The sequence below is a fragment of the Cibotium barometz genome, chromosome 17 (genome assembly GCF_041138505.1).
Source record: "Cibotium barometz isolate CiBa-2024 chromosome 17, ASM4113850v1, whole genome shotgun sequence".
In the NCBI taxonomy this organism is placed as follows: domain Eukaryota; kingdom Viridiplantae; phylum Streptophyta; class Polypodiopsida; order Cyatheales; family Cibotiaceae; genus Cibotium; species Cibotium barometz.
The window spans coordinates 59005146-59018874 of NC_141062.1; the positions used below are offsets into that span (position 1 = coordinate 59005146).

A 13729-nucleotide genomic window follows, 5' to 3' on the forward strand; every position below is an offset into this window, starting at 1 on the left:
CAGCCCATTAGCAGGCTCTCCTTCTTATGGAATATGAATTTTATTGCATTCATACAGATCAAAGGTGAATTGCATGTCAGAGCTTTTGCTTGGTCAGGATGTGATAGTCTGCTCCCAGTCCCCATGTATGAAGTTATGGATCCCCCTCTACATGTTAAGCTTAACTCTAGGTGGAACCTCTCCTATGATAGAAGACAGTGAGTTCATATTTACTAGCATTTGGTCTTATATCATTCCCCCCAAAATTGGTTGATTCTCCACAAGGCACTGTGGATGCAACAGAGAGCTCTAAGGATTGGCAGGTGCCCCAGATGTAGAGTGGAGACTGAAACCATTCCTCATCTTTTCATTACTACCTATCCAGGAAATACAAGAACTCTTGACTTTCATTTCCCTAGCCCATGTTGTCAACCTTTAGTTGGAAAAAATGTTGCTTGTCTAGGAAATACGAGAACTCTTAACTTTCTGTCAACCATCATTTCCCTAGCCCATGTGGCGACCTTTAGTTGGAAAGAAATGTTGCCGATAATTTGAATAACTAGAAATCTATGTGTGTTTTAGGGCAAATAGTTTGATTCAGTGCCTAGTGCCTAGACTGAGGTGGTTGTTGTTTGTGCAATTGAGAGCAGCTCTCAACAAGGAGAGATGACTAAGGTTGAAGATCGGGAAAACTTCCAATCAGAGAACATGGAGATAGATGTGGGTAATCTTTCAAATGAGTCAGTTGCTCTGCAAAGCGTATGATTGTTCTCTTGGATAAAAAGATTTGTGTAAACCACCTTCCTTTTTTAATATAATTTTACCGCATGCCGTTTGGGCTCTAATGGCGACTCTACAGAAATGCCCCTTTGAAATTGGATGGGATCGCGCCTGGCCTTCCGTTGCCACCCACCTCTCAGAGCACAGGCTACAGAGCTTCTCAGACTTGTGGGATAGTAGAAGACTTGGGCACAAGAGCACAAGAAAGCGTCTTCGCCAAGAAAGTGAGTACAAGCAGGAGCAACAATCATGTGACGGGCTAGGCGATGAACTCCAGGCTCTTTGCGCGAAAGGACAACTAGACAGGGCTCTCGATGTCCTGTCCGCCATGGACCAGCTGGGAATACCTCCACCCGATAGAGTGTACCTGTCTTTGTTGAAGGCGTGCGGCAAGAAGAAAGCCCTCCTTCAAACCACGCAAGTGCATGCCCATCTTGGCAGACATCAATCCGAGCTCACCAGCTTGCTTGGTGATCACCTGATTATCGCCCTGGTGAAATGTGGCAGCCTCGAGGATGCACTTCTCGTTTTCCAGAATTTGCCACATCGTACTGTGTTCTCTTGGACAACCATGATCTCTGCTCACACCGAGCGTGGCCTTTTCCGTGAAGCTCTGAAAATGCATCATTACATGCAAGAGGATGGTGTCGAGCCCAACCATTACACCTTTGTCAGCCTACTTAAAGCATGTGGCAGCATAATGGACCTTGAAGAGGGCAAGAAGCTACATGATGATGTTCGGAGAAAGAACCTCACTTCAAATGTCTTTATCGGAGGCACACTTGTCAGTATGTATGGCAAGTGTGGGAGCCTTGTGGAAGCTGAGAGTGTGTTCAGTGGCTTATCCCAGCTTGATGTCGTGTCATGGAATGCCATGCTTTCAGTGTATGTGGAGCATGGCCAAGGAAAGAGGGCCTTACAGTTGTACAGACAGATGCAAGAGCAAGGCGAGAACTTAGATGAGCTGACTTTTGTGATTGCCCTTCAAGCATGTGGTGTGATTGCAGAGAAGGAAGAAGCCATTGTCATTGAGGGATGGCTGACCAAAGTGGCATCTTTAGAAATTGGCCAGGCATTCCATGCGGATGCTGTGAAAAGGGGCTTTGCTTCAAAGGTCTTTGTCGCTAACACCCTTGTCAGTATGTATGGCAAGTGTGGAAGTATTGTGAAAGCAGTGAATATGTTTGTCAAGTTATCTAAGCATGACATAGTATCATGGAATGCCATGCTGTTAGCATATGTTGAACAAGGCCAAGGAGAACAGGCTTTACAGCTCTATAGACAAGCGCAAGAAGATGGTGTGAGCCCAGATGACCGGACTTTTGTGGTTGCCCTTCAAGCGTGTGGCACTTTTATGGACAAGAAAGAGGCTGTTGGAAAGGAAAAAGCAATCAAATTGATGCCTCTAGAAATTGGTCAGGCATTGCATGCTGATGCCTGGTGCAAGGGCTTTGCTTCGGATCCTTTTGTTTGTAATATCCTTGTGAGTATGTATGGCAAGTGCGGGCGTATTTTAGATGCAGAGAATGTCTTTTGTGGACTGTCTCAGCGCAATATTGTGTCATGGAATGCGATGCTGTCAACATATGTTGAGCAGGGCCAAGAAGGGAAAGCCTTACAGTTGTACAGGAAAATGCAAAAGGAAGGTCCAAGGGCAGATAAGCAGACTTTCATGATCGCCTTTCAAGCGTGTTGTGCCCTTGCAGATAAGAAAGAAGCTATCGTTGTGGATGGAAGCTGGACCAAAATTGTGTCTTTGAAAATCGGCCAGGCATTACATAGTGACGTGTTGTCTGCTGAGGGTTTTCCTTTAGACATCTCTATTGGGAGCATCCTTGTGACTTTGTATGGCAAATGTGGGAACATTTTTGAAGCAGCAGATGTGTTTGGTAAAATGTCTCAACGAGATGTCACAGTATGGTGCGCAATGCTTGCAGCATACGTTGAGGAGGGCCAAGGTGAGGAGGCTTTAAAGATGTACAGACAAATGCAAAAGGAGCACATCACTGTTAATGATATTGTACTTGTCTGCCTTCTGCAGGCCTGCAGCCAAACAGGGTGCATGGAGATCTGCAGGCAGCTTCATTTCACTATTGTCTCAGCTGGATATGACCCAAGCCCCCTTCTGGCAAGTACACTGGTTCATGCATATGGGACCTGTGCAAGCATTGTAGATGCACAGGCAGTCTTTGATAGGCTTCCCCATCCTAATATTGTCTCATGGAGTGCATGTATGGCAGGTCACACACGGGAAGGGAATTGTGAGGAAAGCCTGCAAATGTTTGAGGAAATGCAGCTCACATACATCAAGCCAGATGGAATCACATTTGTCTCAATTCTCTTCTCTTGCAGTCATGCTGGTCTTATTGACGAGGGTGCTGAGTATTTCAAAACCATGAAAAGAGATTATGGTTTAACTCCAAACTTGAAGCATTATGCCTGTCTGGTAGACATCCTTGGACGTGCGGGGAACTTCACAAGGTTGGGAAACATGCTTGGGAAAATGCCCATGCAACCTGACCTAACTATTTACTTGTGCTTGCTTGGAGCATGTCGTGCTCATGGAAACTTGGAGCTTGCAAAACAGGTGTTTGATTGCGCCATGCGTTTACAGCCCAAAGAGCCTGCTGCATATGTCTTGATGTCAAACATCTATGCTGATGCTGGACTGCAGCCCTGTACACTTGAGTCCGATAAATACCGACAGAAAGAAGATACATGGAGGAAGCCTGACCAGAACTGGATTGAGCATGAACAGGAACTTTATTCATTGTTTTCTGGAGGCCACAACCAACAACAAAAACATTTGTATTGCCTACTACATTCCTTAACTGCACAGTTTAACGAGAAAGGATTTACAGAAGTAAATGAGTGGTCCATATGCAACTATTCAGGGTAGTTGTCTCATAGCATTTGGGCTGCTTAAGTTATGAAGAAAGAGTTCGTGTGAGTAAAAGGTTGCATGTGTCCCTTGTGACTTTAATCAGTTTGTGCTCATTACTGGTTGAATATAGAGGAGGCTGCATTGGCCAAGTTGTTGGAGGTACAAATCTCGCGTGGTTTATGGGGATTGCAAGAGGGTGACGGAGGTGCCATGCTATCCTACAGGCAAAAAAAGTGTGGAAGATAAGGGTGGGTTGGTTAGGCTATCAAAATATGCAGCGGAGATGATAGCCAAATCTGAGACCACAAGAGCAAGTAGAGTGCAAAAAATAGACAGCACAAGAGAAGGAGAGAGATAGGCGTGTAACTCTTCTCTATACACAAGATCCCGAATACGAAAACAAGATACAATGATGTGGGGGCAATGGGGCCATTTTAAATGGCCCCATATATCCAGTCGGCCAATGGAAAAACAGGCCGCCAGCCTCACGACTGGGTCTCCTCCAGTCAGACAGCCAAAAAAAACTCCACGACCTCAACATAATAGTCGGCCAGCTCCATATGCACACGAGTGCAGTCGGCCAGCTTCTGGGTCATCCTGCCAACATAGGGCAGCCACCCACACCATGGAAAAAATAGGGAAAAATGGGGAAAAAATACAGGGAGAGGAAAAATGAGAAAACACCTACAAAGGGCGGGCACACCCACAACAGAGGCACTGGTGTCTGATAAAGACAGGAGATGACTTCTAACACCCCCTCTCAGCTCCTGGCTGTGAAATCAACCCTAGGGAGCTGGAGTGCCGCCTGAACGTAGCCTGAGGTAGAGACTTCGTGAAGAGGTCCGCCGCATTGTCCTCCGTCGAACAATAAAGTAGCAAGATGTCACCAGCCAAGATCTTTTCACGTACAAAGTGATACTGTATCTCTATGTGCTTGGTCCGGGCATGGAAGACCAGGTTTCGAGCAATAGCTATACAACTCTGGTTATCACACTGGATGATTGTGGCTCCTTCTGTGGAAACCCAATCTCGCCTAGCAGCCTCCGCAGCCACACAACCTCACAAGTAGCACCACAAGCAACCCGGTATTCTGCCTCTGTCGAAGATAGGGCAATAGTTGGCTGCCTCTTATTGCTCCAAGAAACTGCTCTTGAGCCGAGGGTAAAACTGTAACCTCAAGTAGATCTCCTCCCCAATCTGAGTCACTGCAACCTTGGAGTCTGACTCCATCCCCTCCTGTGTAAAAGAGTCCTAGATCCTTCGTACTCTGTAGATACCGCAAGATCCGCAATCCTACGTCCCAATGAGACTTCAATGGCGTCTGCATAAAAGAGCTCAATAGCCCCACGGAGAAGCTCAGGTCCAATCTGGTGTTCAGCAACCAGATCAATGAACCAACCAACTTCCAATACTGCGAGGCATCAACTGGCTCACAAGGATCATTAACAGTTAACTTTGTATTTGGGTCCATCGGCGAAGTAATAGGCTTGCAGTTCTCCATCCCAAAGGCCTCAAGCAACTCATGAACATACCGCTGCTGAGAGACAAAAAACCCCCTCTGGGTCAGCCAGATCTCCAATACCAAAAAGAAGTGGAGTAAGCCTAGGTCGGTCATCTCAAACTCCTTTGACAAGGCAGCCTTCATCACGCCAATGTGCTCCACATGACCGCCGGTGAGAATGAGATCATCCACATAAAGGATGATAATCGTAACCATGCCGCATTCCCGAAAGAGATACAGGTTGGGATCTGCAACCGATCTCTGAAAACCAGTCCGAACAAAGAAGGAATCAATCTTCTGATTCCAAGCCCTGGGAGCCTGCTTAAGAGCAGGCCTTACGTAACCTGTAAACCATCCCTTCTGATCCTGGAACAACAAAGCCTGGAGGTTGCTCAACATACACCTCCTCCTACACATCACCATTAAGGAATGCAGATTTTACATCCATTTGATACACTGGCCACCTCTGAGAAGAAGCAAGGGTGAGAACGGTCCGAATCGTGGTCATCCGTGCTATCGGTGCAAAGATATCCTCGTAGTCAATACCTAGCCGCTGAGCATAACCTTTAGCCACAAGTCTAGCTTTGTGTTTGTCCACCGACCCATCTGACGCATATTTGGTCTTAAAGACCCATTTGACACCAATGACTGACCGTTTCGACGGCCTCAGTACCAACTCCCATGTGTTGTTCTTCTCGATGGCATCAAGTTCCACCTACATGGCTTTCCTCCAAGTATCCTGTGAAAGGGCTTCCTTAACGGAAGTGGGCTCCTTGTCCCGCATAATACCTGAAGAAGCTCCGTTGTATTGCTTTTGTCGCGGACTCTGTGCGATCTTCGAGGGCCGTCCTCTGTGGTCCACTCGGAGAGCAGCTCCGTGACACCTGACTCCCGAAGGGTGTCCATCGGGTACTCGAACAGATCGTGGAGCCTCCTGCCGTTGCGGGGGCTCTACTCCAGTTTTGCGGGCTCAACCTCCTGTACTGACTAAGGTTGATCAACTGGAACAATAGTCTGGGAATCATCATCAGACTCTTCTGGATCTCCAAGAAGTGTTGGCTCCTCGACAGTGAATACTGGAACATGCTCATCAAAGACTACATCCCGGCTGACAATAATCTCATTCCTCTCTGGAGATTATACAATCTGTATCCCTTGGAAAGAGAATTATATCCCACAAATATAAGCTTGCAGGATTTGGAGTCAAGCTTCCCCCTCTGCTTCTTCGCAATATGTACATACGCATCACTTCCAAAAACACGGAAGTGGGAGACATCAGGTTTCCTGCCAAAGTATGCCTCAAACGGAGTTATATTAGGTACTGAAGTCGTTAGAGACCAGTTGAGGGTATGGACAGCCGTTGCCACAGCCTCTCTCCAAAGTGGACGAGGAAGATCACGATGCTCCAGCATGGTCCTCGCCATCTCCACCACAGTCCTGTTTTTGCGTTCTACAACTCCATTCTCTGAAGGCGATATCCTGTATTGGCCAGTTCCCTCTTGATGCCATGATGTGTACAAAATCTGAGAAATACATTCGAGGAGAATTCACCCCCTTTGTCAGCCCTGAGAGTCTTTACCTGCAATCCAAACTCTTTTTCCACCAACACGTGCCAATCCTTGAACCGTGCAAAAGCTTGGTCCGTCTGTGAAAGAAAGTAGACCCACGTGAATCTGGTACAGTCATCAACAAGCAGCATGAAATAGAGAGATCCTCCCAATGATGGTGTCTACTGAGGTCCACATAAGTCAGTGTGAATCAACTCCAATGGTTTTGAAGCCCGCCTAGAAGCCTGCTTCGGAAAGGATTCCCTGTGTTGCTTACCACGTATGCAAGAACTGCAACGTCCTTGCCTGTTGCCAACATCTGGCAAGCCAACCACCATCTGGTCCCGGAAAGCTCGCCGCAGTGCATCCACATTTAAGTGGCCAAAACGAAAGTGCCATAGATCTCTGACTTGAGAACCTGTCAATGAGGAGAGTGCAGAGAGCTTGTCGATACCATTCTCCACACCGCCTTCCCCAACAACCTGGCCAGTCTCACGGTCCCGTAGAGCAACTGAATGCTCCTCAAATTCCACCCGAAAGCCAGTCTTGCATACTTCATGCACTGACAGAAGATGAAAACCAAGAGCAGGGACGTAAAGAACACGGGAGGCATGCTTGCCTCCCTTGCCGTCGGGAATAATCTCCATCCCGGCCCTCACTGTGTATCGGAATGGTGGAGTTGTCGCCAATGAAAATGCGACCTGACTGCCGTTTCAGATCCAAAAAGAAGTCACGGGACGAAGTCATGTGCCTGGAAGTACCACTGTCAAGAATCCATTCCCGGGTATCCTTTGCGGTGAAGCCAACTGCCTCCTCGCTCGAAGACGATGAAGCATCGGAGTCCATCATCTCTAAGTGCACAAATGCAGGAGTCTTTGCAGCTGAGGCTGAAGAATCAGCACTCTTCCCAGTCCACTTAGGACACTTCCTCCAATAGTTGCCTTTCTCGCCACAATCATTGGAGGACCTCTCGGTCTTCAATTTCTCTCGTTCTGTGTCAGGCTTCTTCTCAGAAGACTTCTCCAGTGAAGCCTTCCCTTTGCCCTTGTTGTTATTCCTGCCTTTCGGCCGTTGGCCAGTTAAGGCCTCCGAACCTCCGCTGTGAGGAGGGTTCGTGAATCGTTCCTCCTGGTCCAAGACCATGGGCACAAGCTCCTCCCAGGTAGTGGTGTTAAGCCTGCCACTAGTAATCAAAGAGGAGTAGAAAGCGGAATACTGAGCAAGCAAGTGGGACAGCAAAGTAATGGCCATATCTTCTGATGATATCTCCTTCCCAGCCTAGAGGACTTTCTGCCGAAGGGCCTGCAGCTTGTTAATGTGCTCCTGCATCGTCGATGACTTTGCAGGGTTCATAACCCGCATCTGTACTTCCAAGGAAATCCTTTTCATGGGCGATACCCTGTTATAAAGAGAAGCCAAGTGCTGCCATATGCCTCTGGCCAGCATCATATGCTTTACGTGATTGATTACTTGCGGTGTGCAGTTGAGGAAGATAAATGACCGGACCCTGGCGTTGACACAATCCCACTGTTGGAAGTAATGTCCTGTCTATTTTTATACACCAGGGCCTCTGTTGTGGGTGTTCCCGCCCTGTATAGGTGTTTTATCATTTTTCCTCACTCCCCGTATTTTTTCCCTATTTTTTCTCATTTTTCGGTGGTGTGGATGGATGCCAGATGTTGGCAGGAGCCTCTGGTGGGCTGGCCGACTGTCCATTCAGCAGTCGTGTGGCTGGCCGACTGCCTATTCAGCAAGCGTGGAGTTTTTTCTACTGGCCGACTTGCTTTATGCAATCGTGGAGGCCCATCATGCGCTGGCCGACTGCTTAATGCAGTCGTGGAGAGCCTCTACGCAGGCCGACTGCATCCATGGGGCATATAAATATGCCCCATGCTCCCCACCACTTTCTCATTCAGTTTTCTGCGGGATCTTGTATATAGAGAAGAGTTTACACACCTATTTCTCTGTCTCTCTTGTGCTGTCTATTTTCTGCACTCTACTTGCCTTTGTCAACCCAAGTTTGGTTATCATTTCCGCTGCATATTCTGACATGGTATCAGAGCCCTAGGCTCGTGTGACAGACCTTGGGAGTTTTCTGAGCAAGAGGGGGATAGTTGGATCGGACTGTTTTGGACTGTTCGGGAAGAGAAGTTGCAAGAGGAAGGTGGGCTAAGGTGCTGGACAGCCACTTGTAGGTTTTAGAGATTTTTTTTTCCCACCAACCCACCCTTTTTAGTTTAATCCCCGCGATGGCAGATTTACTAGAGATGGCTGAGAAGCACGTGAAGATCCCGACTCTCCCCACGTTCCCAGTGGACCGTCAGTTGGACGAGAACAATTACGGCATTTGGAAGGTCATGATGGAGTCTGTGCTGGAGTCATATGACCTTGCTGATTTCATCATCATCGGGGTTCCACGGCCGGAAGCAGAGGAAGGGGAGTTACTGTCGATGAAGAAGGACCGAGAGGCACAGGCACACATGTGGGATCGTGTCAATGCCAGGGTCCGGTCATTTATTTTCCTTAACTGCACACCACAAGTGATCAATCATGTAAAGCACATGACGCTGGCCAGAGGCATATGGGAGCACTTGGCTTCTCTTTATAACAGGGTATCACCCATGAAAAGGATCTCCTTGGAAGTGCAGATGTGGGTTATGAACCCTACAAAGTCCTCGATGATGCGGGAACACATTAACAAGCTGCAGGCCCTTCAGCAGGAAGTTCTCCAAGCTGGGAAGGAGATATCATCTGAAGACATGGCCATCACTTTGCGGTCCCACTTGCCTGCTCAGTATTTTGCTTTCTACTCCTCGTTGATTACGAGTGGCAGGCTCAGCACCATTACCTGGGAGAAGCTTGTGCCAATGGTCTTGGACCAGGAGGAACGTTTCACGAACCCTCCTCACAGCGGCGGTTCGGAGGCCTTAACTGGCCAACGGTCGAAAGGCCGGAATAACAACAAGGGCAAAGGGAAGGCTTCACCAGAGAAGTCTTCTGAGAAGAAGGCTGACTCAGAACGAGAAAAGCTGAAGGCCGAAAGATCCTGCAATGAGTGTGGCGAGAAAGGCCACTATTGGAGGAAGTGTCCTAAGCGGACAGGAAAGAGTGCTGATTCCTCAGCCTCAGCTGCAAAGACTCCAGCATTTGTGCACGTAGAGATGATGGACTCCGACACTTTATCGTCTTCAAGCGAGGAGGCAGTTGGCTTCACCGCGAAGGATACCCGGGAATGGATTCTTGACAGTGGTGCTTCCAGGCACATGACTCCATCGCGTGACTTTTTTTTGGATCTAAAATGGCAGTCAGGTCGCATCTTTATTGGCGACAACTCCACTATTCCGATACATAGTGAGGGCCGGATGGAGATTATTCCCGACGGCAAGGGGGGCAAGCTTTGAGGAGCATTCAATTGCTCTACGGGACCGTGAGACTGCAAAAGTTGTTTGGGAAGGCGGTGTGGAGAATGGTATCTACAAGCTCTCTGCACTCTCCTCGTTGACAGGTTCTCAGGTTGGAGATTTGTGGCACTTTCGTTTTGGCCACTTAAATGTGGATGCATTGAGGCGAGCTTTTCGAGACCAGATGGTGGTTGGCTTGCCAGATGTTGGCAGTAGGCAAGGGCGTTGCAGTTCTTGCATACGTGGGAAGAAGCAGAGGGAATCCTTTCCGAAGCAGGCTTCCAGGCGGGCTTCGAAACCATTGGAGTTGATTCACACTGATCTGTGTGGACCTCAACAGACACCATCTTTGGGAGGATCTCTTTACTTTATGCTGCTTGTTGATGATTATACCAGATTCACGTGGGTCTACTTTCTTTCACAGAAGGACCAAGCTTTTGCACGGTTCAAGGATTGGTACGTGATGGTGGAGAAAGAGTCTGGATTTCAAGTAAAGATAAAGGAGGTGAATTCTCCTCGACTGTATTTCTCAGATTTTGTGCAGATCATGGCATCAAAAGGGAACTGGCCAATACAGGATCGCCTTCGGAGAATGGAGTTGTAGAACGAAAGAACACGACTGTGGTGGAGATGGCGAGGACCATGCTGGAGCATCGTGATCTTCCTCGACCACTTTGGGGAGAGGCTATGGCAACGGCTGTCCATACCCTCAACCGATCTCCGACGACTTCAGTACCCCATATGGCTCCATTTGAGGCATACTTTGGCAGGAAACCTGATGTCTCACACTTCCGTGTTTTTGGGAGTGACGCGTATGTACATATTCCGAAGAATTAGAGGGGGAAGCTCAACTCCAAGTCCTGCAAGCTTGTATTTGTGGGGTATAATTCTCTTTCCAAGGGATACAGATTGTATGATCCAGACAGGAACGAGATTGTTGTCAACCGGGATGTGGTCTTTGACGAGCATGTTCCAGTATCCACTGTCGAGAGGAGCCGCCACTTCTTGGAGATCCAGAGAGGAGCCTGATGATGATTCCCAGACCATTATTCCAGTTGATCAACCTCAGTCAGAACAGGAGGTTGAGCCCGCAGCTGGAGTAGAGCCCGCGCGACCTCAGGAGGCTCCTCGATCTGTTCGAGTACCTAGGTGGTTGTTAGACACCCTTCGGGAGTCAGGTGTCACGGAGTTACCCTCCGAATGGACCACAAAGGACGGCCCTCGAAGATCACACAGAGTCCGAGATAAAAGCAATACAGCGGAGCTTCTTCAGGTGAACTATGCTTTGATGTCTCGTATTATGCAGGACAAAGAGCCCACTTCCATAAAGGAAGCCCTTTCACAGGATACTTGGCGGCAAGCCATGCAGGTGGAACTTGATGCCATCGAGAAGAACAACACTTGGGAGTTGGTTCCAAGGCCATCGAAGCGGTCAATCATTGGTGTCAAATGGGTCTTTAAGACCAAATATGCGTCTGATGGGTCGGTGGACAAACACAAAGCCAGACTTGTGGCTAAAGGTTATGCTCAGCGGCCAAGCATCGACTACGAGGATACCTTTGCACCGATAGCACGGATGTCCACGATTCGGACCGTTCTTGCCCTTACTTCTTCTCAGAGGTGGCGCGTGTATCAAATGGATGTAAAATCTGCGTTCCTTAATGGTGACATGCAGGAGGAGGTGTATGTTGAGCAACCTCCAGGCTTTATTATTCCAGGATCCGAAGGAATGGTTTACAGGTTACGTAAGGCCTTGTATGGTCTTAAGCAGGCTCCCAGGGCTTGGAATCAGAAGATTGATTCCTTCTTTGTTCGGACTGGATTTCAGAGATAGGTTGCAGATCCCAACCTGTATCTCTTTCGGGAACGCGGCATGGTCACGATTATTATCCTTTATGTGGATGATCTCATTCTCGATGGCGGTCATGTGGAGCACATTGGAGTGACGAAGGCTGCCTTGTCAAAAGAGTTTGAGATGACCGACTTAGGCTTACTTCACTTCTTTTTGGGATTGGAGATCTGGCAGACCTAGGAGGGGTTTTTCGTCTCTCAGCAGCGGTATGTTCTTGAGTTGCTTGAGGCCTTTGGGATGGAGAACTGCAAGCCTATTACTTCGCCGATGGACCCGAACACAAAGTTAACCGTTATTGATCCTTGAGCCGGTTGATGCCTCGCAGTACCGGAAGTTGGTTGGTTCATTGATCTGGTTGCTGAACACCAGATTGGACTTGAGCTTCTCCGTGGGGTTGTTGAGCTCTTTTATGCAGACGCCATTGAAGTCTCATTGGGATGCAGGATTGCGGATCTTGCGGTATCTGCAGAGTACGAAGGATTTAGGACTCTTTTACACAGGAGGGGATGGAGTCAGACTTCAAGGTTGGAGTGACTCAGATTGGGGAGGAGATCTAGACACGAGGAGATCTACTTCAGGATACAGTTTTACCCTCGGCTTAGGAGCAGTTTCTTGGGGCAGCAAGAGGCAGCCAACTATTGCTCTGTCTTCGACAGAGGCAGAGTACCGGGCTGCTTGTGGTGCTGCTTGTGAGGTTGTGTGGCTGCGGAGGCTGCTAGGCGAGATTGGGTTTCCACAGAAGGAGCCCACAGTCATCCAGTGCGATAACCAGAGTTGTATAGCTATTGCTCGGAACCCGGTCTTCCATGCCCGGACCAAGCACATAGAGATACAGTATCACTTTGTACGTGAGAAGATCTTGGCTGGTGACATCTTGCTACTTTATTGTTCGACGGAGGACAATGCGGCGGACCTCTTCACGAAGTCTCTACCTCAGGCAACGCTCAGGCGGCACTCCAGCTCCCTTGGGTCGATTTCACAGCCAGGAGCTGAGAGGAGGTGTTAGAAGTCATCTCCTGTCTATTTTTATACACCAGGGCCTCTGTTGTGGGTGTGCCCGCCCTGTATATGTGTTTTATCATTTTTCCTTACTCCTCGTATTTTTTCCCTATTTTTTCCAATTTTTCGATGGTGTGGATGGATGCCAGATGTTGGCAGGAGCCTCTGGTGGCTGGCTGACTGTCCATTCAGCAGTCGTGTGGCTGGCCGACTACCTATTCAGCAAGCATGGAGTTTTTTCCACTAGCCGACTTGCTTTATGCAGTCGTGGAGGCCCATCATGCGCTGGCCGACTGCTTTATGCAGTCGTGGAGAGCCTCTAGCGCGCAGGCCGAGTGCATCCATGGGGCATATAAATATGCCCCATGCTCCCCACCACTTTCTCATTCAGTTTTCTGCGGGATCTTGTATATAGAGAAGAGTTTACTCACTTATTTCTCTGTGTCTCTTGTGCTGTCTATTTTCTGCATTCTGCTTGCCCTTGACAACCCAAGTTTGGTTATCATTTCCGCTGCATATTCTGACACCCACATCTGCGCATGTGCCTCGCGGTCCTTCCTCGTTGACAGTAACTCCCCTTCCTCTGCTTCCGATCGTGGAACCCCGTTAACGATGAAATCAGCAAGGTCATATGACTCCAGCACATCCATCATAACCTTCTAGATGCCGTAATTGTTCCCGACCAACTGACGGTCTACTGGGAACGTGGGGAGAGTTGGGATCTTCACATGCTTCTCAGCCAGCTCTAACAAATCTGCCATTGTGGGGATGTAACTGAAAAGGGTG

General features: G+C 48.4%; 2 protein-coding genes across 2 annotated transcripts; both read left to right on the forward strand.

The window, feature by feature from the left end:
* Positions 1-611: 611 nt before the first annotated feature.
* Positions 612-3004, forward strand: LOC147630232 (pentatricopeptide repeat-containing protein At1g15510, chloroplastic-like). The gene is made up of 2 exons (XM_086811896.1): positions 612-2717; positions 2801-3004. The coding sequence occupies exons 1-2, from the start codon at positions 824-826 to the stop codon at positions 2869-2871; spliced, it is 1965 nt and encodes a 654-aa protein (XP_086668022.1). The 5' UTR covers positions 612-823; the 3' UTR covers positions 2872-3004.
* LOC147630233 (pentatricopeptide repeat-containing protein At4g02750-like) lies at positions 2993-3658 on the forward strand. Its single transcript, XM_086811040.1, has one exon. It carries the CDS (start codon positions 2993-2995, stop codon positions 3656-3658), a length of 666 nt encoding a protein of 221 aa, XP_086667166.1.
* The last annotated feature ends 10071 nt before the right edge of the window (positions 3659-13729 follow it).